This window comes from Pan paniscus, chromosome 17 (assembly GCF_029289425.2).
Source record: "Pan paniscus chromosome 17, NHGRI_mPanPan1-v2.0_pri, whole genome shotgun sequence".
NCBI lineage: Eukaryota > Metazoa > Chordata > Mammalia > Primates > Hominidae > Pan > Pan paniscus.
Window position 1 is genome coordinate 80,839,775 of NC_073266.2, and position 24,451 is coordinate 80,864,225.

General features: G+C 42.1%; 1 protein-coding gene across 2 annotated transcripts in view; it reads right to left on the reverse strand.

Moving 5' to 3' along the window:
• Positions 1-1,049: 1,049 nt before the first annotated feature.
• The window catches only part of KDSR (3-ketodihydrosphingosine reductase), a 37,875-nt gene continuing 14,473 nt past the window's right edge, over positions 1,050-24,451 (reverse strand). Inside the window, exons 6-10 of one of the 2 annotated variants that reach the window (XM_034943913.3) lie at positions 21,202-21,393; positions 14,751-14,834; positions 9,130-9,213; positions 5,537-5,638; positions 1,050-2,183 (exon numbers count right to left, since the gene is read on the reverse strand). In XM_034943913.3, coding sequence (XP_034799804.1) covers positions 2,064-2,183; positions 5,537-5,638; positions 9,130-9,213; positions 14,751-14,834; positions 21,202-21,393 — 582 coding nt within the window. In that variant the 3' untranslated portion in view covers positions 1,050-2,063. The remainder of the gene's footprint in view (positions 2,184-5,536; positions 5,639-9,129; positions 9,214-14,750; positions 14,835-21,201; positions 21,394-24,451) is intronic. The other variant, XM_034943914.3, reaches the window with a different exon arrangement.

The following is a 24,451-nucleotide window of genomic DNA, read 5'->3' on the forward strand; positions in this document are numbered from 1 at the left end:
CACTGGAGGCAACAGGTTCTATGAGGATAATTTGAAAAAATATATTGAAATAACTATTTAATGTTATTAAATCAGACACTTTCTTGGACTAGATTCTAATATAGATCAGCAGTAGAAGGTGCCAACATTCGAGGAACATTTATGAGAAAAGAATAAAACTGAGAAACATCCAGACATTAATGCAATTGTTTTCTGCAAATTATAAAAAGCTATGATTCCATTTTAGCAGCTGCACAACGCAACTCAATATAATCTGCAAACTTTGGCTCTGTAAGACTGAAAGATTTATGAAACCATTCTGGCATCAACCCATCCTTACAAGCTGCAATGAAATCATTCCAAGCAATTTATATATTAAATAATAATTTCTTCTGTATCTATCAGTGTTTAAAATATGCTATTCTCAGATCTTAATAAAAACATGGGTTAAAGCCATAAAACATCTTATTTTTTAAAAAGTTAAGTCATTTAAAGTCAAGAGCTTCAAAAACTCAAGAGCAAAAAAAAGGTATGCTATAATTTTTAGGTCTTCAATTTTTGTATAGAGTTTTTATGTTTTTTAAGTTTTATTTTACAATTTAAGAAAGTTTCCTCTTCAAAAACAGAGGTCTTTTCTCACCGAAGTGATCTGGAATGTGCTACCGTATATGCAAGGAAGACAGGTTACAAGATCAAGGTGAAGGCAGCTCTCAAGTCAGAGGAGTGTGAACAATGAGCAGGATGCAACGGGGAATGTTGGCTAAAACTCATCAGAGGCACTTGCTGTCAAAAATCCACTAATGAACACAGATCCTATAACCTGGAAACAACATTCAGGGGCCAAGAGGGTTTCCAGGGCTACAGAGTTAGATGAGTGGGCTTCCTTAGCATGTGGTATAAAAATAATGTCTGCAGGTTCAGTGGGAGAGTCACATAAAGAACAGGTGATCATTTTATTTCTAAAGCAACTCTCTTCAAAATCAGCCTTGTCTTTTTTCTTAATGAGCGAACTTTATACCATCATCAGCCTTTCCTAAAAGCTACATATATGCTCCGAGAAAAAGTCACACTTTTTAATTTTTTCATTTGCTTTAATTAATTCATGAGTTAAGTTAAAAAGTCAAGTCGAAAATTTTAGCTGGTCTTTTTTTTCCTTTTTTTTTTTTTTACAAAAATATTACAGCAGTATAAGCAAAATTGGAAAGGAAGAGATGGGAAAAACAAGTAGATGCTAAAATGGGATAGGTGAACTTCAGGTCATCATGGTTATTGAAGGAACTGTAAATTCTTAAGCTTCTAGATTTTACTGCTCTTCAGAAAACATTTAAGGAGGCTGCCTTTCCCCATGAATGAGAAATGAAACGTTCCCTAAGCATTTGAGTCTAAAGACAAGAAAGCATTGCTTTTGCTACTGGAAAATATCTCTTTACCTCCCATTGCACTGCCCTCTCCCGTCCCCCTCGTAGCTTTATGGGATCAAAGAGAGAGAGAAGCCATGAGTTTCCACCAGCAGCAGAGTGAGTCCTGAGCACAACACAGGGCTGTCAGTGACATTCAGACTCACTGGCAATGGGTCCAACTCATCTTGAATAAAATACACAAAGAAAGAAAGAAAGAGAGAGAGAGAGAGACAGAGAGACAGAGAGAACCCTAGAAACCGAAAATTGTTTTTTCATGGAAGGTTTAAACAAAGTCCTCAAGATTTCTTTATGTGCCAGAAAGTACATTTCTGGACTTAATCACTAGGGGGGCAAAAAAAGAATAAATAGAAAAAAATTTAATGATCATTCTGGAATCATGTTCTTTACCTTGTTCACATGCTATTAATTCTCATACCTTCACCTCTCTACCACAAAGCCTAGAACATCAAATGGTCTCCTATTCCATATTTGCATAGTATTAATAATATTGTCAGGAGGTGAACTTCTAGCCCCTTGCTTGCAGCCACATTTCTGAAGAGCACTGGTCCAATCTGACATATTTGAAAACAATATATAAGTGTCTATAGGCCAAAAATTGGGTCCCATTTAGCAGCAAGCTGTTCAAATTATTTGGAAACAGTCTTCTTCCAAGGGGTAAGAAGATTAGGCAGTTTTGTCTGCATTTTCAGATTTTTCTCTCTGCATCATGCAGCGACGAACTATGCTGTCAAAACTTCCAAGGTAAAACAAAGCAATAGTGCGGAAAAGGCCCATGGTGACCACCTGCAAGATAAAGAGAGAGCTTTTAGTGCATCCAACGGTACAAGACTATTTCAAGGTACCTAGGTCTCTAACAAACAATTTCTAAGACAAATATTCTAGTCTGCTCTAAGGATGAATATAATGAAAACTCTGTAAATGTCAGTAAGCTGTGAGAACAGAATGTGTGTGCTCTGCACCGCTGGACAGCCTAGATACATAACAAAATATTTGTCCAATTAATAAATTCAAACCATAAGCAGAACAAAATATATATTGCTTGCAGTCTTAGGGTTATAATAGCTTTAAAAAGACCCACTGCAGCATCTCAAATAGCCAAACTACAATCAAGGCTTTTTTGGTTTGCAATTTATGTTCTGAGCATGAAAGCGAGACCCTATACTAGGTGCTGTGAACACTGTGGTGAGAGACACAGTCCCTGCCCTCAATGAGCTTATTCTCAGGCTGGAAAGACAAGTAAAATTGAAACTACTGCCTCAGGGTTGAGACCCGTGATTACTGATATCCTGTTGCTCAGGATGGAGTGCAGTGGCATGAACGCGGCTCACTATAGCTTTGACCTCCCAAACTCAAAGGATTCTCCTGCCTCATCCTCCCAAGCAGCTGGGACCATAGGCATGAGTCCCCATGCATAAGAGAATGGAAAAATCAGGCCGGGCGCGGTGGCTCACGCCTGTAATCCCAGCACTTTGGGAGGCCAAGGCAGGTGGATCACGAGGTCAGGAGATTGAGACCATCCTGGCTAACACGGTGAAACCCCATCTCTACTAAAAATACAAAAAAATTAGCCGCGTGTGGCAGTGTGCGCCTGTAGTCCAAGCTGCTGGGGAGGCTGAGGCAGGAGAATGGTGTGAACCCAGGAGGCAGAGCGTGCAGTGAGCTGAGATCGCGCCACTGCACTTCAGCCTGGGTGATAGAGCAAGACTCCGTCTCAAAAAAAAAAAAAAAAAAAAAAAAGAGAATAGAAAAATCCCTTTTTTTTTTTCCCTACACCCTCAGAGCACTGAAGCTAGTCCTTGGATCTTCCAGAAAAAACAATATTTAAGGTGAGTCCTGAAGGATTAGAAGTTGGCAGGACACAGAGAAGATTCCAAAAAGAAGAAGATGGGTAAAGAAAGAAAGAAAAAAAGAGCCTGGAAAGGTACGTTGGGTAGGAGATCAGGTGGTTTATGGCATGCGATGGAAATTTTTTTAATTTTTAAATTCTTTTTAGAGACAGGGTCTTGCTCTGTCACCCAGGCTGGAGTGCAGGAGTATGATCACAGCTCACTGTAGCTTCAGACTTCTGGACTCAAGCAGAAGTCTCCCAGTTGCTAGGAATACAGGTACACACCACCACGCCTGGCTTTCTTTTCTTTTACATTTTTTTGTAGAGACAGGGTCTCACTATGTTGCCCAGGCTGATCTCAAACTCCTGAGCTCAAGCGATCCTCCCGACTCGGCCTCCCAAAGTGCTGAGATTATAGGCATGAGCCACCATACTCAGGTGCAATGGAATTTTTAAAGCTTTATCCTGATGGTATCAAGGAATCATTGAATGTTTACATGCAATGTATAGTTGCAGTTTAGAAACAACTGGTGTGGAAAATGTGAGGGTACACTCAAACGCATCCAGGGGGCCTGAGCAGGGGGTTGCAGACCATAGTGGTTGCAGGGACTGTGCTCCTCCCTCAGGAGCAGCTGCCACCTGTGCTTGCTGATGACTGCCAGGTAAGAATGCAGACTCTGTGCAGCTAAACCTTCTGATTTTCCAAGAAAAGTCTGAAATCTGGACCTTTTATATAAAACCTAATTTTAAAACTATTTCAAAATCTTAAACACACACACTCACACCAGATGGACCAAACAAAACTGCTTTACAGGCCCATGGGAATCGTTTACAACCTCTGGCTCAAAAAGTGTGTAACTCAAGCAGGGGGCCTGCTGCGGCAACCCAGGCCTGGGCTCCAGAAGCACTGCCAGAATTGCAGAGAATGGAAGAATTTGAAGAACAGAGTGACAAGGATGACAATGATCTCTGACGTGAGGGACAGAAGCAGGGGAGTCCAGGACAACACGCCAGGTGTGAGCCACCATGCCAGCCCAAAAATTAAAACATAAAAGAATTCATGCATTTGTTCAGCTCAGGGATTCTGGAGTTCCTACTAAGTGCCAGGCGCTGGCTGTTAGGGGTACAACGGCAAACAAGAGGTGTGGGCCTGGTCCTCAAAGAGCTTACATCTAACGCAGTGTCAACCTCTAAGAGAATGGCAAGACAGTAGGTACATTACAGAGCGAAAAGAAAAGAGGGCTTGGGAAAGACCCTGAAGAAAACCAACAACTAAGTCATTTATATAAGTCTGAATGTGGTTGACTGCACAGAATTTAGTACTTCTTAACAACTATCCCATGGCTTTGTCTTTCCAGAGCATTCCCTCTATTATAACCCCTACTTCATTACACTGCACTACTATCTTTTTTTTTTTTTGAGACAGAGTTTTGCCCTTGTAGCCCAGGCTGGAGTGCAGTGGCTTGATCTCGGCTCACTGCAACCTCCACCTCCCGGGTTCAAGTAATTCTCCTACCTCAACCTCCCAAGTAGCTGGGATTACAGGCGTCCGCCACCATGCCCAGCTAATTTTTGTGTTTTTAGTAGAAACAGTTTCACCATCTTGGCCAGGCTGGTCTCGAACTCCTGATCTCAAGTGATCTACCCACCTCAGCCTCTCAAAGTGCTGGGATTACAGGCATGAGCCACCGCGCCCGGACTACTATCACCTTTTTGGTCAGTGCATTCCACTTGACTGTAAGCCCCTGAAGCTGGAGAGGTCGCGTTCCATCTGATTCCCCATGAGCAAGTACAGTGCCTAGTACACCAATGAAACACTGTGTATCTTGGACAAAATAATACATTCTATAAGCAAAGCAACTGTTTAATCCATGATTCGTGTCTCACTAAATTTAGCTGTGTGTGACCTGATTCACCTAGAAAAGGTTTTCTAGTCTAATATCCCAGTACTTTTTAAGCAAGGCCACCCCTTACTCTAGAGGAGTATTCCATTTTCAAAACACATTGGAGCAGTGGTTCTTAGGTGAAAATCCAGGTTAACACCTCAACAGCAGAGACGGTGTTTTATTTCTCTATCTGCAAGGCCCGGCACTGAAGACTTCTTGCGATTCTAAATTCCTGAAGTTATATCTTTAACCTATTTACTCATTCCTGGTGGAGGAAGAGGAAAAGTTGATAGCTCCATAAAAATACATTCTCAAATAAAGTTACTTAGTTTTCCCTTAACCTCTTCTCATCAAGGTTTGATGAAAGGCAGTTTTTCTCTTGTCCATCGGCCTGTCTGATTGCTAGCCTAGGCAGAGCTTACCTGCTGGAGCCCCTCAGTAATAGAAGTTACTGGAGCCATCCCACAGGTCAGGGCCGAGAGCATGTACCCATCTGAGCCAAGGGAACTGTTGAAATTTCCTTGCTAAAAGAGAAGAAAAAGAAGAGAAAGAGGGAATCCTAGTAATGTGGACAGAAATCAGTCGGACACATCAGAAACAGTGGAGTGTGCTCGTTCACTTTAAGTGAGATAAAATGGTCACAAAGCATTGATCAGCACTCAGAAATGGACGCACGGCCTTGGCAGATGGCAGTTCTCAACAAGTGAGTCCACGGACCCCTGCGGGCCCCCAAGGACAAATGATTGTCCTAATAACACTAAGACATTCATTGTCTTTTCCACAGTGTGTTGTATGGAAAATACAGTTTTGCCTCTGCAAAACTGCAGAGACATGGGCAAGAACCACGGGGTTCTTGCCAAACTGTACTAGGAGTCATTGTCACCTCTACTACCACACGCACTCGCAGTAATAAATAATACACAAAGAAAATACAAGTTCTAAAATTCTTTTAAAAATCAAAAAGTGTCAGTTTTGCTTTAAAATCCTCTTGATAAAGCAGGAAAATTCATCATTTTGTTCAATGGCAACCCTCGAGGACATGTCTTCTTAATACTCTGTGTGACAAATGAGAATGCGCCCAACGCGCTTCCGCGGCACTGCATTCCAGGGCGGGACAACTGCCTGGAACAAAAGTCCTTGTGCAGCTGCTGAAGTCGAGGGCTAAACTGCCACTTCTTTCATGGAGCATCATTTGTATTGTTTATTTATTTATTTTTGACAGAATCTCACTCTGTGGCCCAGGCTGGAATGCAGTGGTGTGATCTCTGCTCACTGCAACCTCTGCCTCCCAGGTTCAAGCGATTCTCCTGCCTCAGACTCCCAAGTAGCTGGGATTACAGGCATGCACCACCACACCCGGGTAATTTTTGTATTTTTAGTAGAGATGGGGTTTCACCATGTTGGCCAGGCTGGTCTCAAACCCCTGAGCTCAAGCGATCCAGCCGCCTCGGCCTCCAAAAGTGCTGGGATTACAGGCGTGAGCCACCGTGCCTGGCTGGAGAGCATAATTTTTATGTGAAAGACCATTGACAGGAAATCTATAGTAATTCAGACTTAGGTATGTGGCAGATGTGCAGAAAGCGAAGCAAGCAAGCGTGTCACTTCAGGAAAAACAATTGGCCACGTGTCATCAATGTGAAATCTGAGCCTTCAAGAAAAAATTAAGATTTGGAAAAACTAGCATCCACCATCACGAGACTGTCAGCTGCATACTTTTATGATAAGATCAGCAGTAATATTGATGAAAGCGATTTTTCTGATCACTCAGTCAACCCATATTTTCCAAATGACTAATGCATAATGTTACGAAATAATGAATGGTTAAAAGATCCATTCAAAGTACAAGACGGACCAATGGAATTTAATGTAACAGAGAACAAAACATTCATTGATGTAGTTTCCAATTCTATACTGCAACTAACCTTTAAGAAACTACCATTTGTTGAGTTTGGGTTTGATATCAAAAAAGAATGTCCATAATTATCTGAAAAGCCTAGTAAAATAGTCTTCCCTTTCCCAACTCCATATCTGTCTCAGGCCAGATTTTCTGTATATCCTTCCATCAAAACAACATTATTACAACAGATGGAATGCAGAAGCAGCTATTTGAATCCAGCTGTTAATGCAGACCTTAAAGCAACTGGTGAAAATGTGAACCAATGCCACTGTCCTCACTGAACTTTTGTTTTGAAAAGTAGTAAATTTTGTTTCAAAAAAGTCACTTTATATATATGTGACTTTATATATATATATGTGACTTTATATATATATATATATATATATATATATGGAGTTTTGCTCTTGATATATATATATATTTTCTTTTTTTTTTTTTTTTTTTTTTTTTGAGACGGAGTTTTGCTCTTGTTGCCCAGGCTGGAGCACAATGGCTCAATCTCAGCTCACTGCAGTCTCCACCTCCTGGGTTCAAGCGATTCTCCTGTCTCAGCCTCCCAAGTAGCTGGGATTACAGGCGCATGTCACCACACCCGACTAATTTTTGTATTTTTAGTAGAGACGGGGTTTCATCATATTGGTCAGGCTGGTCTTGAACTCCTGACTTCAGGTGATCCGCCCGCCTTGGCCTCCCAAAGTGTTGGGATTACAGGCACGAGTCACTGTGCCCAGCCATTTTTGTTATTTTTAATGAATCAATAAATATTACAAACAGCTTCCATTTCAAATATGGCAAATATCAATAAATATAGCCATGTAAATAAACAAAAGTTCTCTGGGGTTGTTGACAATTTGTAAGAATGTAAAGTGGTCAAGAGAAGAAAAGTTTGAAAACCACTAAACTAAATGAATACTGCCAAAATACTAAGAGCTATTTAGCATCATTAGAAACACCAAATGGGCTGGGCACGGAGCTCACGCCTGTAATCCCAGCACTTTGGCCAAGAGGCTGAGGCGTGCAGATTACCCGAAATCAGGAGTTCGAGACCAGCCTGGCCAACATGGTGAAGCCCCATTTCTACTACAAATACAAAAAATTAGCCAGGTGTGGTTGTGAGCACCTGTAATCCCAGCTACTCAGAAGGCCGAGGCAGGAGAATCACTTAAACCCAGGAGGCAGAGGTTGCAGTGAGCCGAGATCGTGCCACTGCACTCCAGCCTGGGCAACAAGAGCAAAACTCCGTCTCAAAACAAACAAACAAACAAAACAACAACAACAACAAAAAACACCAAATGCATTTGCTTTGACCTGAGATAAGCAGGAAAAATAAAGTCTCACTTGTGCCATCTTCCTGAGCCTTTTAATGCACTCAGGACAAAGTTCTTCACACGTGTATATATTTCAACAGAATTCACTATTCTCATTCTGCTCAGTTCAGTCTAATGTGACAGCATTTAGGCCACTTCAAGGCTGTCCACCATGTGCTGACACCTCTCATTCCAATGGTCCTATAGATTTTCCAAATTCAGTGTGGGTCTGTGGTTTACAGACATCCCTCATAAATGTGTATTTTTCTGCATTAACACAAATGTTGTCAAAAAGCATGAGGCACATATGTTGTTCTTCTACAAAACAGCACATCATTTCTTAAAATACCATTTTTGATTCTGAATTAAAAAACATATCAACAGAGAAGACAGGAGGACAGGCCCACAGGGCCAGTGGCACTTTCTCGTTAGCTAACTTTTGGGAAAATGATACTGGGAAGCAGGAATGGGAGAGAAAGCAGCCAGGTGTATATGGGACATAGTATATATTGTTTACGCTCATAGGAAAGTCTCATTTTCTTTTTAAAGAACTGGTGTTTCCAGACATCCTTCTAGTAAACCTGTTCCTAAGGTTAAGGTATACAATCAGTTTTCAGGAGCCTACTCACTAATATGGAGTCAAATAAAGCGTCTAAAAGAAGAAAAGTTGAGTCCAATATTAGATATGACAAATCTGACAGACTAAAAAATTCTAATAATTGATGTTCTGAAGTAAGTCCTTGGACAAATATCTTTTCAGAAATATAGTACTACAAACACAAATAGTACAGAAAACAAGGATTTTACTTACTATGGCATCTTTAACAATTTGTTTGGCCACCTGTTCTGGTTTGCACACAGATGTGGTCTCTGAAATAAGTCGAGTCTCCAAAGGCTAAAAGTGGAAAAACATGTACATAACAATATCATGATTGCCCATTACATTAAAAATAAATTATTCTTACAGCCTCCTGATTTACAAATAATTCCAATTTTCTACCTTTGGGCAGATTCCTATTTCTAGAATAAGGTCCATCTGGATTCTAAATCAGTGTCTACCTAGTTACTACGTAAAATTCTACCCAGTAGCTAACACAAGACAAGGAGGCCTTTGCCATTCTCTTAGAACATACGGAGTCTTGGCTCCACTGAGGACCGTCAAAGCTAGAGTGAGAACACATCACTGGATACAAGTTCAGAAAGACCCCCTCTTTGACTCCTCAGTGCTGGCCGGACACCTGAATGATGGTGCTTTTCTGTAGAGGCTAGACCTGTGTCCAGAGCAAGCCTGCTCCCAAGACCAGCAACTCCATTCTGACCATATTCCCAGGTCAGCAGAGGGCTGATCCCTGGGGATGAACCTGGCGCCCAAGGCAGGGACAGTCGCAATCCAGCCCCCATTAAACAACTGCAGATGCTTCTTAAAGGACTTGCCGAGGAGGCAAAAGCACAGGACACTGAAAGAGAAGGAGCCACTTAGGAGACAACCCTGAGTGGTCCCTAGATGGGCTGCATGCTAGTTACCAGGGAGCTGCAGACCCCAAATCTTAGCCTTTTCTTCCTCAAAAGGTCCATCTCAACTCTTACCTAACTCAAAAAGCCTTCCCTAAGTACCTAACTGGCAGTAACCTCCCTCTTTCTTCTGTGAACATTTCTGCTTTAATACACATTATAGCTACTTGTGCATTTGCATTTTACCTCCTAAGTTTCTTGTGGGCAGGGCCTTTTTTGTAAGAAATTATTTATCTTTGGCTTTTCTTTGCGATGCCTTGCATATGTGTGCTCAAAAGTTATTTCAGTTAGTTTCAATTAGAAGTGTCAAATAATTTCAATTAGAAGTGTCAAACGAAAGCCTTAAACTGCATGAGACTGTAAACTTTACCATGTAAGCTTGAAGGAATTAAAGAAAATAAAAACCAGATTATATTTTCTTAAAATAGGAAAGTAAAGTATTTCATAAAGATCAAGTATTTCTTATGAACCTTTCTTAAGAGAAAGGCTGTTTTGAAGGAGCCACGATTCATTCTTCCAGACCCCCAGGCTGGCATAACCACACTAAATACACATAAGATTCTAAAGTACTATGGCGCCCCCTAAAGGGCCCACACATCAATGTAGAATTGTATTTACACCCAACAAGTCTGCCCAAAATTTTACAGAAAAAACCCCAACTTAATCAACATCAGAATCAAACCTTAACAGGGAAATCACCACCCTTTGTCAGCTTTGGCTTCAAACTAAAAGACTGCATACCAAATGTTGCAAAGCTGCTTAGCAGATCTCTGCTTATTCTAAGACAGGACATTTGGCTTAAATTTACTTCTTTGAAATAGCAGTAATTTTTAAAAAGGCAGAGCCAAAGAGAAAAGAATAGGGGGAAAAAACCTAAATCACAAACATCTTTCTACAAATATACAGTCTAGGGAGTTTAAGTGCCAATTTTTATGCTGCAGAGATTCACATTTACAAAGTATTGGTATAAAAGAGAAAAAAAAATATAAAACTAAAATTGGCCACAGTTCAAGGTGGTAAGTTCTGATTAATTCCTTTCTTCCCGCTTCACCTATTCATTTGCTCAAAAAAGCAACTACTATGTGTCAAGGCAAAGGGAATATTCCATTGAAAAAGTGTAAAGCTTATATTCAGCTCAGGACGACTGGCAGTCATTTTATATAAAAGATATGTCTGTTTTAAGTGCTATGAGAAGCTTCTGTTATAAGCTGTGATAAGTGCAATGGAGACTCAAATCATCAGACCCCAAGTCATCTCCTCTACGATGGCAAAAGATTAGCAATTTACTAACCAGATTCTTAATTCTCACCACTAAGAGTAGTTATAAGGCACTTTGTAGAAACAGAAAAATTAAGCAAAAGTTGGCACGTAGGTGGTGAGCTCCCCAGCCCTCCTGCCCTGCTTGGCTCCCACAACACAGACAGCAAGTCTTACTCTCCCAGAGGCAGAAGAAGACATGATTCCTCAGTAGGGAAACTGATCAAACCATGAGAAAAGTGAGCAGATGCTGGCATATGAGAATCTTCTAATGAAGTGGCTGCATCCCCTCCTGATCATCCTATAGTAAACAGCTGAGAAGCTAGAGATTTACAATTGGCATTTTAGTGCGTCACTCTTAAATATGGACAATCAAGGATCAACAGACATTTCAGGAAGCCGGAAAAAACAACAACAGAGAAAAAGAAAGTAGGAGGAAATAAATAATACAAGATGTACAAGAAATTTTCAAACAAAACAACAGCAACGAAAAAACAAGGCTAAACATCCAGAGTGAATATCCTTGGACATAAGAGAAAATATGAAATCCATGAAATAAGGCAAGAAGCTATTTTTAAAAACTGTTTTAAATATTCAGAGAAAAGAGATCTAAAGTAATTTTTATGTAACCCAGTAGAAATAAAGATTTCAACAAAAAGGTTTAAGGATAAAGCGAATAAAAAACTAGAAGGGAGAACAAAAGGCCCAAGAGATTAAAAAAAAAAAAAGAGAGAGAGAAAATAGAAGGAAATTAGAGGATCAGTCCAGAAAGTTCAAAAATCTGAATAATAAATGCTCCAGAGAGAATGAACACTTGAAATACTTTGGGAAGAAAGAAGTGATAAAAGGAGTAATATAATAAAATGTCCCAGAACAAAAGTTGATAAAATAAAAGGGCTCATTTGAGTGTCTAGCATATGAAATGAGAAGATTCCATGCCAAAATCCATTAAATAAGGATAAAAAGGGACACAAGGTTTCCAAAAATAAATGGAAAAACAGGTTCTATACAAAAGGTTGGGAATCAAAATAGCATTGGATTCCACAGAAATTCTGGAAGCTGGAAATCAATAAATGCTCACAGAAATCTGAGGAAACATTATTTCCAAACTAGAAATCTGTACTTAACAAAACAATACATAAGAATAAAGAAAAATGGCCAGGCACGGTGGCTCATGCCTGTAATCCCAGCACTTTGGGAGGCCAGAGTGGGCCAGGAGTTGGAGACCAGCCCGGCCAACATGATGAAACCCCGTCTCTACTAAAAAAAATACAAAAAATCAGCCGGGCTTGGTGGCACGCACCTGTAATCCCAGCTACTCAGGAGGCTGAGGCACGAGAATCTCTTGAACCCAGGAGGCAGAGGTTGCAGTGAGCCAACATTGCACCATTGCACTCCAGCCTGGGTGACAGAGCAAGACTCCATCTCAAAACAAAAAAGATTAAAATAAAAATAAAGGCATTTTCAGACATGTCGTTTCTAAAACAATATTACCTCTGATGTGCCCTCTCTCAGAAAATTGGTGGAAAATATTATAGCTCCGCCAAAATGAGTAGATAAACCAAAAAAGTGAGAGTCATGGGCTCCGTCAAAGGGAGGGGAGAAGGGAACGTGCAGTGTGAGGTGAAGACAAGTCCTGAGACCACCGCTGGGTGGCAGAACTAGAACAGACCAGGAACGGGGACGACCCCAGGAGAAATGTCTGAGGAAAAAAGAATGAAACTAATAGAATATCCAATGTGCTCACATGGATCAAAAGGAGAATCTCAGTTCTGTTTGAATTTGGGACTGAATTAGTTATAGATAATTACAAAGCTAAGCAAATGAAAAGGCAAGAAAGGAAATGTCACTATAGAATGGTCCATGTGTGCATAATATTAATATGAGCACTAAACCTGATTTAACTAAAGAGATGAGAGGAGTACACAGGGAATGGGGAACAGATATGAGTCTTAATGTTTTTGTTTTGAAACAAGGTCTTACTCTGTTGCCCAGGCTGGAGTGCAGTGGTGCAATCTTGGCTCACTGCAGCCTCAACGTCCTAGGCTCAAACTATCTGATATGGTTCGGATCTGTGTCCCCATGCAAATCTCAGGTCCAACTGCAATCCCCAATGTTGGAGGAGGGACCTGGTGGGAGGTCACTGGATCATGGGGGTGGAGTTCCCTCTTGCTATTCTCGTGATACTGAGTGAGTTCTCACGAGCTCTGGTTGTTTAAAAGTGTGTGGCACCTCCCCTCTCTCTCTTCCTCCTGCTCCGACCACTTAAGACGTACCTGCTTTCCCTTTACCTAAGACTGTAAGTTTCCTGAGGCCTCCCCAGAAGCAGCAGACCGTACAGCCTGTGGAACTGTGAGCAAATTAAACCTCTTTTACGTGTAAATTACCCAATCTCAGGTATTTATTATAGTAATGCAAGAACAGACTAATACACTATCCTTCCACCTTAGCCTCCTGAGTAGCTGGAACAATTCTAATTTTGCTTATTTTTTTGTAGGGAAAGGGTCTTGCTATGTTGCCCAGGCTGGTCTCGAACTCCTGGGCTCAATCAATCCTCCTGCCATGGCCTCCCAAAGTACTGGGATTACAGGTGTGAGCCACCATGGCTGGCCTTAAATTTTTATTTTTTTATTTTTAATTTTAATTTTTTTTTTTTTTAGATATTGGTTCTCGCTCTGTCACCCAGGTCAAAATGCAGTACTACAATCATGGCTCACTGCAGCCTCAACCTCCCTGGCTCAAATGATCCTCCCACCTCAGCCTCCTGAGTAGCTGGAACTACAAGCATGTGCCACCATGCCTGGCTAATTTTTAAATTTTTTGTAGAGACAGGGTTTCGTTATGTTGCCCAGGCTGGTCTTGAACTCCTGGCCTCAAGTGATCTTCTTGCCTAGGCCTCCCAAAGTGCTGGGATTACAGGCATGAGCCACACTGTGCCTGGCCTGGTCTTAAATTTTATCTTCCATGGTAGAAAGTCAATAAATAATTTCTAAATCTTAAAAAAAAAAAAAAGCAGTATAAACATGTTAGTTAAAATAAATGGCTACCTCTAGGGAGTAGGAATTGGGAATGGGAGAGATGAGGCAAAGGATTGATATTGGACTCTAAAACTGTGTGACATACTTCTTTGATAAAAATGTGCTGGAAATGGCTGGGTACAATGGCTCATGCCTATAATCTCAGCACCTAGGAGGCTGAGGAGGGAGGATCACTTGAGGCCAGGAGTTTGACACCAGCCTCGGCGACATAGTGAGACTCCATCTCTACAAAAAAATTAAAAATTAGCTAGGTGTGGTGGCACATGCCTGTAGGCCCAGCTACTCAGGTGGCTGAGGCAGGAGGATTGCTTGAGCCTGAGAGTTTGAGGATGCAGTTAGCCATGATTGTACCACTGCACTCCAGCCTGGATGGCAGAGTGAGGCCCTGTCTCTATAGAGAAAAAATCTGGCAGAAATTTAAACTTTAAGAAAAGAAAGTGAGGGAAAAGAGGAAGGAAAGAAGGAATATTTGCCTGGAGAATCTCAAGGTCATCAGAAACCAGCTAGGCACTCTACCCAACAAACACTGTTGATTGGTGAAAATGAGTGTGAGCTGAAGAGTAGAAAGAAAATCAGAAAAGCAGTAAACATTAGAGGTTCAAATTGGGACATGTAGGATACTGACCTTTGTTCTGTTTTCTTCGGCAAAGCCAGGTGTGTCTGTGTCTGGTGGGTAAGCAACTGTGATGTAGACATTATATGGCTTCACCTGCATTTCAAAACAACACGTGTACCTTCAGTAAACAAGACACACTGAGGTCCTACACTGCCAGCCTGCACTGGCTGCCCTGATTCCCAAAAAGCGGTGAGAACAATGGGGTGATTCTGTTAAGCGGGGAACTACACCAATTGCATTGAGAAACCCCTCTCCATGATGATTCCAGAATGAAGGCAAAAAGCTCACCCTAACCCGGACCCCAGAAAACAGCTGGCCCTAAAGTATGGCAAGTCACCTCCTTTGCAGTGTCTTCCACTCCTGCTGCCCAGGCAGAGGCCCTGGGAGCCGTCCAATGAGGGCAGTGTTTTAAAAACAGTCCAGTTCCCACACGCACTGCACAGCATCCAAGCCCTTTATCAAGGCAATGGGACCAGTCTGCCCCTCCTTTCTTCACCAGACTGTACATCTGTTTTTCCTTCAGACTGCTTCTGATACTCTTGTGTTGATTTCATCCACAAAATACATTGGGGTCATTAAAATCTGCTGCCCTATCCCCTTCTTGTGCCCTACTCCAAACCCAGTCCAGAACTGTCCCTGAGAAGTCTGCTTATTCCAGAGCTCCCTGTATAACCGGCCTCTGCACATTAAGAGGTCAAGAGTCACTTCCTCCTCCACTGAACCAACAAGAAGAACCACTGGGTAGAACCTCCAAGTCAGACCAGCCAAGTACCTCCCCTGTGGACAACCTCAACCTGCATTCACATAGGGAAAGCCCTCTGCCTTATCTGAAACTCCATGTGGCTCCTCTAAATCTGACACTTGGAGCAGGTTGTTACACTTGTGTGCCTCACCACCATGCCTGCACACTTCGCGCTTCACGACCCCACTCATACACACACCCCCAACAATTCCAGCAGATTCTTCTGCTGTTGGCCAGGACACACCCTCCCACAGACTGCTCAGCCACAGCCCTGCTGCACATGCTTATCTTGCCCTGCTAATTAGCAACTCTAAGAGCAATGATTCCTACCATGAAAATCTCTTTGCCATGATTTTTATTTGGTATTGGCTCACTTTTTTGTCCCTAGGAAACACCTAAGGGATCTGGAAGTGGAGAGGCAGCTGATAGATCAGCCACTGCACATCTTCAGAAGGGTACCCTAGGCTAAAAATCAACACCACTGCCTAATGTGACGGCCTTTAAGAGTAGCCCAGGGGCCGGGGGCAGTGGCTCACACCTGTAATCCCAACATTTTGGGAGGCCGAGGGGAGGGGGTGGATCACCTGAGGTCAGGAGTTCGAGACCAGTCTGGCTAACATGGTGAAACCCTGTCTTTAGTAAACATGCAAAAATTAGCTGGGTGTGGTGGTGGGTGCCTGTAATCCCAACTACTTGGGAGGCTGAGGCAGGAGAATTGCTTGAGCCCGGGAGGCGGAGGTTGCAGTGAGTTGAGATCGTGCCACTGTACTCCAGCCTGGGCGACAAGAGGGAGACTCCATCTCAAAAAAATAAAAACAAAAAAATAAAAACAGTAGCCCAGAGTCTCATCTTATGCAGCCCTTTTTCGCCCTGGTTCCTTCAGTGAAGCACAGTTTTGAGGGCTTTAAGGGGAGCTTCAAGGGGAAGGAGAAGCACCCACAGGCCTGCAAGCAGAAGATCCAGGCCAGCCATCCTGGAAAGTGCAGTCGTGAAAGTGAGATGTCTTTGTGGGTTCCATTCCAGCACAATTAGGGTGTGGGACAGCCCATCCACCGGGCATTGCCAGGGCATGCAGCTTCACGGCCCAGCCATGCTCATAAATAGCTCTGGATCGGGGCCAGGTAGTAAGGCAGATGAGCCAGAAACTCGCTTCCACTTGTTTTTGAGATAGTGACTTATAAAAACCTTGTCTCCCCCAGCCTTGCCCTCTGCTGTGCATAGACCAGAGAAAAACACCACAAAAAATCCAACGAGTGGTCATTAGGCAGCCCACATAAAGACTGACACCGACTGCCCAGAAACTCACGTCTGTGCTGCCCCTCTGCCTTCTCTCTCATGGTAAAGAAGGATGCTGGCTCCAAAGCTAATGGAAGACAGGATTTCAGAGCAGTGCTTCTCAAACTCAAGGTTACGGCTGCATTGCCAAAGGTTAAGACAGAGCTTTTCAGAACAGCTTCCTCATGAGGTAGCAACACAGATTGCTGGGGTTGGGAGAAACCGTCCAATCGCTTCCTAGATTGGTATTCTCGCTATGCCATCCAACCAAATGACTCTCCCAGTCTCTGGCTGGATACCTCCAGTGGCTAGTCACCTCATCATTTACATATTATTTTACTTATTCATGCAACAACGAGCACTTACTGAATTACTTCTACATGCCAGTATCGTTCTAAGAACAAAGATTCTAGTTTCCTGAAACTCTTGGTCAAATAATTTGCTAAAATATGAATATACTAAACCACATCTACATCTTCTTTTAATCTACCGATCTCATAACCCTGTCATAAACAAAAATGAGGGTAGGCTGGCTTTACTTGTTCTTATAAGACAATGCTAGCTCCCTGAGATCACCACTCTTTCTAAGAATGGATGAGCCAGGTCCTCACTGACTGAGTCCCCTGCTGCCCGGCCACTGCTTCTCCTCATCCCTGTTGCCTGACCATTCTCTGTGCCCCCGACTCTGCCCCACACCCATCCTACTATTACTTCTTCCCTTCTCCCTGGCCTCAACCTCAAACAGAAAGACAACTGACCACTTGTTCAAGAACCGATTTGTGGGCCGGGTGCAGTGGCTCACATATGTAATCCCAGCACTTTGGGAGGCCGAGGCAGGCAGATCACCTGAGTTCAAGACCAGCCTGGCCAACATGGTGAAACCCCATCTCTACTAAAAATACAAAAATTAGCCGGGCATGGTGGTGGGCATCTGTAATCCCACCCACTTGGGAGGCTGAGCCAGGAGAATCGCTTGAACCAGGGAGGCAGAGGTTTCAGTGAACCGAGATCACACAACTGCACTCCAGCCTGGGCAACAGAGTGAGACTCCATCTCAAAAAAAAAAAAAAAAAAAAGAACAGATTTGTTATTAAAATAATCCACATAGGATGTGCTGTTCCCCATTCCACCAAAACAAAGACAGGGGATGCTGGAAAGAAGATCACAGCTGTTTACATGAAACTCCAGAATTCAAGCTTTAGCTTACTTTCAGACCACAGAAGGAAGAGATGGGAGGAGAGGGGCATGATCAGGGTAAGAAAAGCAGAAAAGGGAGCATCAGTTTGTTTTTTCTGGGCTTGGTCTCTGCTACCACATCTTTAGCTATAACACACCTCAGAAGTCTGCTTTCCAGAAGAGTAACTTTTAAAATCTTTACCTTTCTTCCTAAAAGACTAAGTAAAAAAAAAAAAAAAAGACTAAAAAATGCCAACAAAGCATTCTTTTAAAATTACTCATAGTACCCTTAACAATGCCAGGGTCCTACCTTAGTTTGGGGGCAAAGGGAGGTGGACAGGGAGACTTCAAAGTTAATTAAACCAAAGAATTGTCAAAAATATTTACAGGCCAGACACAGTGGCTCACACCTCCTGTAATCCCAGAACTTTGGGAGGCCAAGGCAGGTGGATCACCTGAGTCCAGGAGGTCAAGACCAGCCCAGGCAACATAGCGAGCGAGACCCCATGTCTACAAAAAATAAATAAATAAAAAATAAACAAAAAAACAGTGAGGCATGGTAGTACACACTTGTAGTCCCAGCTACTTGGGAGGCTGAGGTGGGAGGACTGCTTGGGCCCAGGAAGTGGAAGCTACAGTGAGCCAAGATCAAACCACTGCACTCCAGCCTCGGCAACAAAGCAAGACTCTGTCTTCAGAAAATAAAAAAAAAAAAAAGTATTTGGAGTTTGAGCAATTACATAAGATTTCATTGACAGAAAACACACCTACCTTGACCAAATTATCCAGGTTTCAAAAAAAATGCTACTATAATTACTGTAGGGACACAATAATTGGTTTGATGCAAGTTCTACTACGAACAAACTACATTTTGATGACTGCGTTCGTTTTCCCCAGAACCTATTTTTCATGGGATAAGTTCATTTTATTTTCTTTTTTTTAAGTGAGGATATTTTTAATAGAGTCCAAATAAGGACAGAAGTCATACAGACTTGAGCGTGCAGGCCGGCTACTCGCAGTATGCAAATCACACTTGTCACAGAGGTTGGGGGGCTCTGTCTGTACCAGCAATCCACTTTCTTTTTCCTCTTTTTTAGCATCTCTGTTCTACTTGAAGTGAAACCAGGCCACCCAGATTATATACTTCGCTCTAAATTAGTGAATGCTGACACAGCTCTGCAAAAAGCCCTAATGGGCAGATTCTTCATCCCGCAACCACCCCTTCACCTACAAGGATTCTAAAACCAAAGTAAAGGGCCGGGGCGACTAGCCAGGTGAAGCAACTAGCTGGACGCATCATCTGCTGCAAAAGGGCAGCAGACCTGGGGTCAAGGCTTGGATCGTGTTATGATTTCTGTCACTAAGTAACTATGTGACTTTGAGCAACACACTGAATTTACTGAAAACTGGGTTTTCCTCTCATAAGGTGGCATCACAACATCTCCCTCACATACTTTACAAAACTTTATAAAATGGTGGCTGGGTGTGCTGGCTCACACCTGTAATCCCAGCACTTTGGGAGGCTAAAGCCAGAAGATTGTTTGAGCTTAGGCGTTTGAGACCAGCTTTGGCAACACAGTGAGACCCTTTCTCTACAAAAAATTTTAAAAATTAGCCAGGCATGGTGGTGTGCACCTGTGGTCTTAGCTACTTGGGAGGCTGAGACAGGAGGATCACTTGAGCCAAGGAGCTCAGGGCTGCAGTGAGCTATGATTGTGCCACTGCGCTCCAGCCTGGGCAACAAAGAGAGACGCTGTCTGTAAAAAAAAATAATAAAATAAAAATAAATAAAACAGTTATTCACAAAAGGACTTTTCAAAGTTAAAAACTTCAAAAGAAACACCAGTATTCTTGTTTGAAATTTCACAGCCATCAGTGTCCTATTGGCTAAGCATATTATCACGATATATTATTAAGAGTATTAGGCCAGTTGATAACAATAAAATCTGTGGCTGGTTCCTATGGTATGAGAATGGCATGGTCTATCAGTCCCTACGTGGCACATCAGGACTGTCGCTGTCCCAGCAGCTCATCTGTACTGCAACACTCGTCCCATATCTCACCAATGTGGTGCTCTATCACACACCATCAAGGTCTCTTATGGGCGTCATCTAAACAGGGGTCAGCAAATTATGGCCTATGAGCCAGATCTGGCCCTCTGCCTGTTTTTTATAAGTAAAGTTTTATTGGAACACAGTGACAATTGTTCATTTACACATTGTCTAGTAAGGCTGCTTTCCTGCTATCATAGCCGACTTAAGTAGCTGTATTAGGCACCATTCAGCCTTTAAAACCTAACATATATACTGTCTGCCCTTTGGTGAAAGTTCTGTCAACCCCTGATCTAAATCATCAACCAGGATTCCCAAAAGCACACTCTTACTATAAGAGGGTTGGCCACAGTGAATACTCTTCTGGGCTCTTAACATTTTAGGCATCCACTGGGGGTCTTAGCTCACATCCCTTGCGGATAAGAGGGGACGACTGTACAGAGCAATAGAAAGAACTCTCCCTTGCCTTTTTCAGCATGTGATTTTTGGGTAGATACATATGTGATGCTCTCTAAGCATTCCTGTGTGACAATAATGTGGAAGTCGGCTTCAAGCAGCTGAGGTGTAAAGTTGCGCTCATCATGACAAACGCTATTTTGATGCAAATCCTAACTACATCCTTCTTCCACAAAATGTTCCATTAACTATGTAAATAAAAAGCATTCATTTTCCCAACAATTCTTTAAGATATAAAAATATAAATATTGGGAGAGTCAAATTATTGCTTTATTCCAACCCTCCCATTTTACAGATGAGGAAACTGAGAGCAAGTTAAATGACTTGTCTAAAAGCTAAAAATCAGCAGCTGATTCAAGCTCTTCCCTCAAACATGTCCTAATTTCATGTATTATTCAGTCATAAGGACAAACTTCTTGTTAAAGAAAAGTCTCTATAAAATAAAATATCTGGTTAACCTTACTCACATTCACACAGTATTAGACTAATAACACTATGAAGATATTACTAATATTTTGTGTATTAAGTTAAACAAGCAAAAATCCCATTACCATTTTGCATCTGTCGTTAACTATAGTCTTCATGCAATGAAAAAATGTTAACTGCAAAACTCAGGGTTGAGCCAATTCTCTTTCACCAATGTCAAACCTAAAAATCTCTAATTTAATACAACAACACATGTAAAGAAGCTATAAAACTAAAGCGGAATGTATACTGCCGAGCGGAGAGGAATAAATACAAAAATGAATATAACTTTTACCTCCATCTGCAAAGCTTCTGCCAATCCCCTTATGGCAAACTTGGATGCAGAGTAGGCTGTGAAACCGAATAATCCCAACTGTCCTGCCTGGGAGGACACAAACACGATCCTGCCCACCCGGCGCTCCTTCATGGTGGTGATCACGGCCCGGCTGGGGTACACGCTGCCCAGGTAATTGATGCTCATTAACCTCTGCAGGGAACAAAGACGCCACATGAGGTCAAAAGCCTCAAGGCTGTGCACATGGAGAATTTAGTCTGCTTTCTGGATTTCAGTTCTTCAATGCAAGCTCAAGTGACTGGGAAGCTCAACAGGCTTGCTGAATGAATGAATGATGACATGATGATATAAATGAAATGTGATTTGAGACCTAGCATTTGAAGACTCAGGACCTACCATGTGAAGACTGTTTCAGTCTAGTCTTGCATTCTGACCATGACAGCAGTTAATGTTTTTCCTGAAAACTGGTCAAAGTTAGTTTTCTCCTTATAAAAAGTATACTGCATGTTTGCGGGTAGTACTTTCTGAAAGACAGTTTTAGGAAAGAGGTTCCAAGTATTTGTAGCCCTATTAGTTCTAAGCTATAAAAAAAACACAGAGTAGGAGGGTGATTAAAAGTTTTGGTTTCAAGCCTTGGGTCTCCCATTTATTGCCTATTTGATGATGAATAAGAAAGTCAGACATTCTACTTATTTTCTTGGCTGTAAACAAGGTCAACATGGGTATGACCACATAGGGCTGTTGCAAAGATTAAAAGAGAAAACACAAGTTAAGCGCTAGCACAGCCCTGGACCTCAAGAACCAGTGGCTCTCCCATTATGATGGGTAAGAGTACTAATAGTGTATTTTCTCTTTGTCTTGGAAGCTTTTAATTTTTATTTATTTATTTTTTGCTTTTTTACTATTATCATTTTTTTTAGAGACGGGGTCTCACTCTGTCACCCAGGCTGAAGTGCAATGGTGCAACCTTGGCTTACTGCAGTCTCAATCTCCTGGGCTCAAGCAATCCTCCTGCCTCAGCCTCTTGAGGACCTGGGACTACAGGCACATGCCACCACGCCCAGCTAATTTTTGTATTTTTTGTAGTAACAGGGTCCTTTTATTTTGCCTAGGCTGGTCTTGAACTCCTGGGCTCCAGCAATACTCCTGCCTTGACCTCCCAAAGTGATGGGATTACAGGCATGAGCCACTGCGCCCAGCCTGAGCTCTTAAAAACCTTAAATTTTAACTCAAAAATTTAATAATACTTGCATTAAAATGTTTCAAATATTCAAATATTTGTAAAAGTATTAGATCATCATGTAAATAACTAAATACCTCAATTGTGGAACTTGAGATCAATCATAATTTTTTTTCATATTATGAACAGAACATGAACATACAATCATAATATCTTAATTCAAGAGAATATTAGATTTTTTTATTGTTGTTTGTTTGTATTTGTTTGAAATGGAGTTTCGCTGTTGTCACCCAGGCTGGATTACAGTGGCGTGATCTTGGCTCACTGTAACCTCTGCCTCCTGGGTTCAAGCGATTCTCCTGCCTCAGCCTCCCGAGTAGCTGGGATTACAGGCGCCAGCCACCACACCTAGCTAATTTTTTGTATTTTTAGTAGAGATAGGGTTTCACCATGTTGGGCAGGCTGGTCTCGAACTCCTGACCTCAAGTGATCTGCCTGCCTCGGCCTCCCAAAGTGTTGGGATTACAGGTGTGAGCCACTGTACCTGGCCTAGATAATTGTTTTAAATGATGACCAGAAACACTGGGAGTGACAGGGAAAAATATCTATGCTATTTAAGTTTAAAAAGCAGAAGCTAGACTGTATATATGCTGTAACTGTAATTACTTCAAAGGTTAAGTAAAAGTACACATGCTCAGAGGGAAGACCAAGGAAATACAGAAGATCATAAGTGACTGAGTTAGGATGCTGGGATTCTCTTTTTTTTCCAAAAGTGTGTTTTCATAACATAATATTGTTTTGATAATAAAAATGTTCTAAGCTGGGCACGGTGGCTCATGCCTGTAATCCCAGCACTTTGGGAGGCCAAGGTAGGTGGATTACCTGAGGTCAGGAGTTCGAGACCAGCCTGACCAACATGGTGAAAACCCGACTCTACTAAAAATAAAAAAATAATAATAAAAAAAAATTAGCCAGGCGTAGTGTTGGGCACCTGTAATCCCAGCTACTCGGGAGGCTGAGGCAGGAGAATTGCTTGAGCCTGGGAAGTGGAGGCTGCAGTGACCCGAGATTGAGCCACTGCACTCCAGCCTGGGTGACAGAGTGAGACTCCGTCTCCAAAAAAAAAAAGAAAGTTCTAAAAGAATATCTGAAAAAAGACGGCACACTGAACGCCTGTGTTTACTTCGGCTCCCTTTAGAAACCTTACTAAAATCTCCGTAAAGAGATTTTTTTTAAGGCAAGAACGCACAAGAACAAAGAAAATAAGAATAAAAATAACAGCAATAACCTTTTGGAAGCTGAAGAACAGATTGAGGAGGGATAACTAACTTAGCAGACCACAAAAAACTAAATGCTAAGCGGGGAGTGGAGAAACTAAAAAGCCAGATTCTACCACAGAACCCCAAAAGGCTCCAGCTGTAAGAGTCTCTGGGGTGGAGGGAAGGGTGGGCTGGCATGGGGCTGAGACAGGAGTAGGGACTAAGAGTCTATTTAATAAGCAGTCAGCTAGACACAGCCCAAATGGCCATCGATGATGAATAGCTAAACAGAATGTGGTCGATCCATACAAAGAAATATCACCACCCTATAAAAAGGAATGAGGCACCCATATATGCTACATGTGGATGAGCCTCAAAAACTGATGCTAAGAGAAAGAGGTCAGACACAGAAGTGCACATATCATGATTCCAATCATACAAAATGACCAGAGACAGAATACAGATTGGTGGTTGTCAGAGATTGGGTGTGGGGGTGAGCAGGGATGGGGAGCAACTGCTTACCAGGTGAGGGCTGCCCTACGGGTGATGCATATGCTTTAGAACTAGGCGGAGGGGGTGGCTGCACCTCATTGTGAATAGGCTAAATCCCTCTGCATGGCTCACTTTAAAAACAGTTAATTTTATGTTATATGAATTTCACTTCAAATTAAAAAAATAATGTAGGACAATGAAAAAAAAAAAGGCAGTTAGATCTTAGATGTTATTCCCCTCTCCACAGGGTAGATCTGTACCCCTCTTCCAGCCTGGCAGGAGACTGGAGGTTCTGTTTCTAGGGACAGTAAGTCTAGAT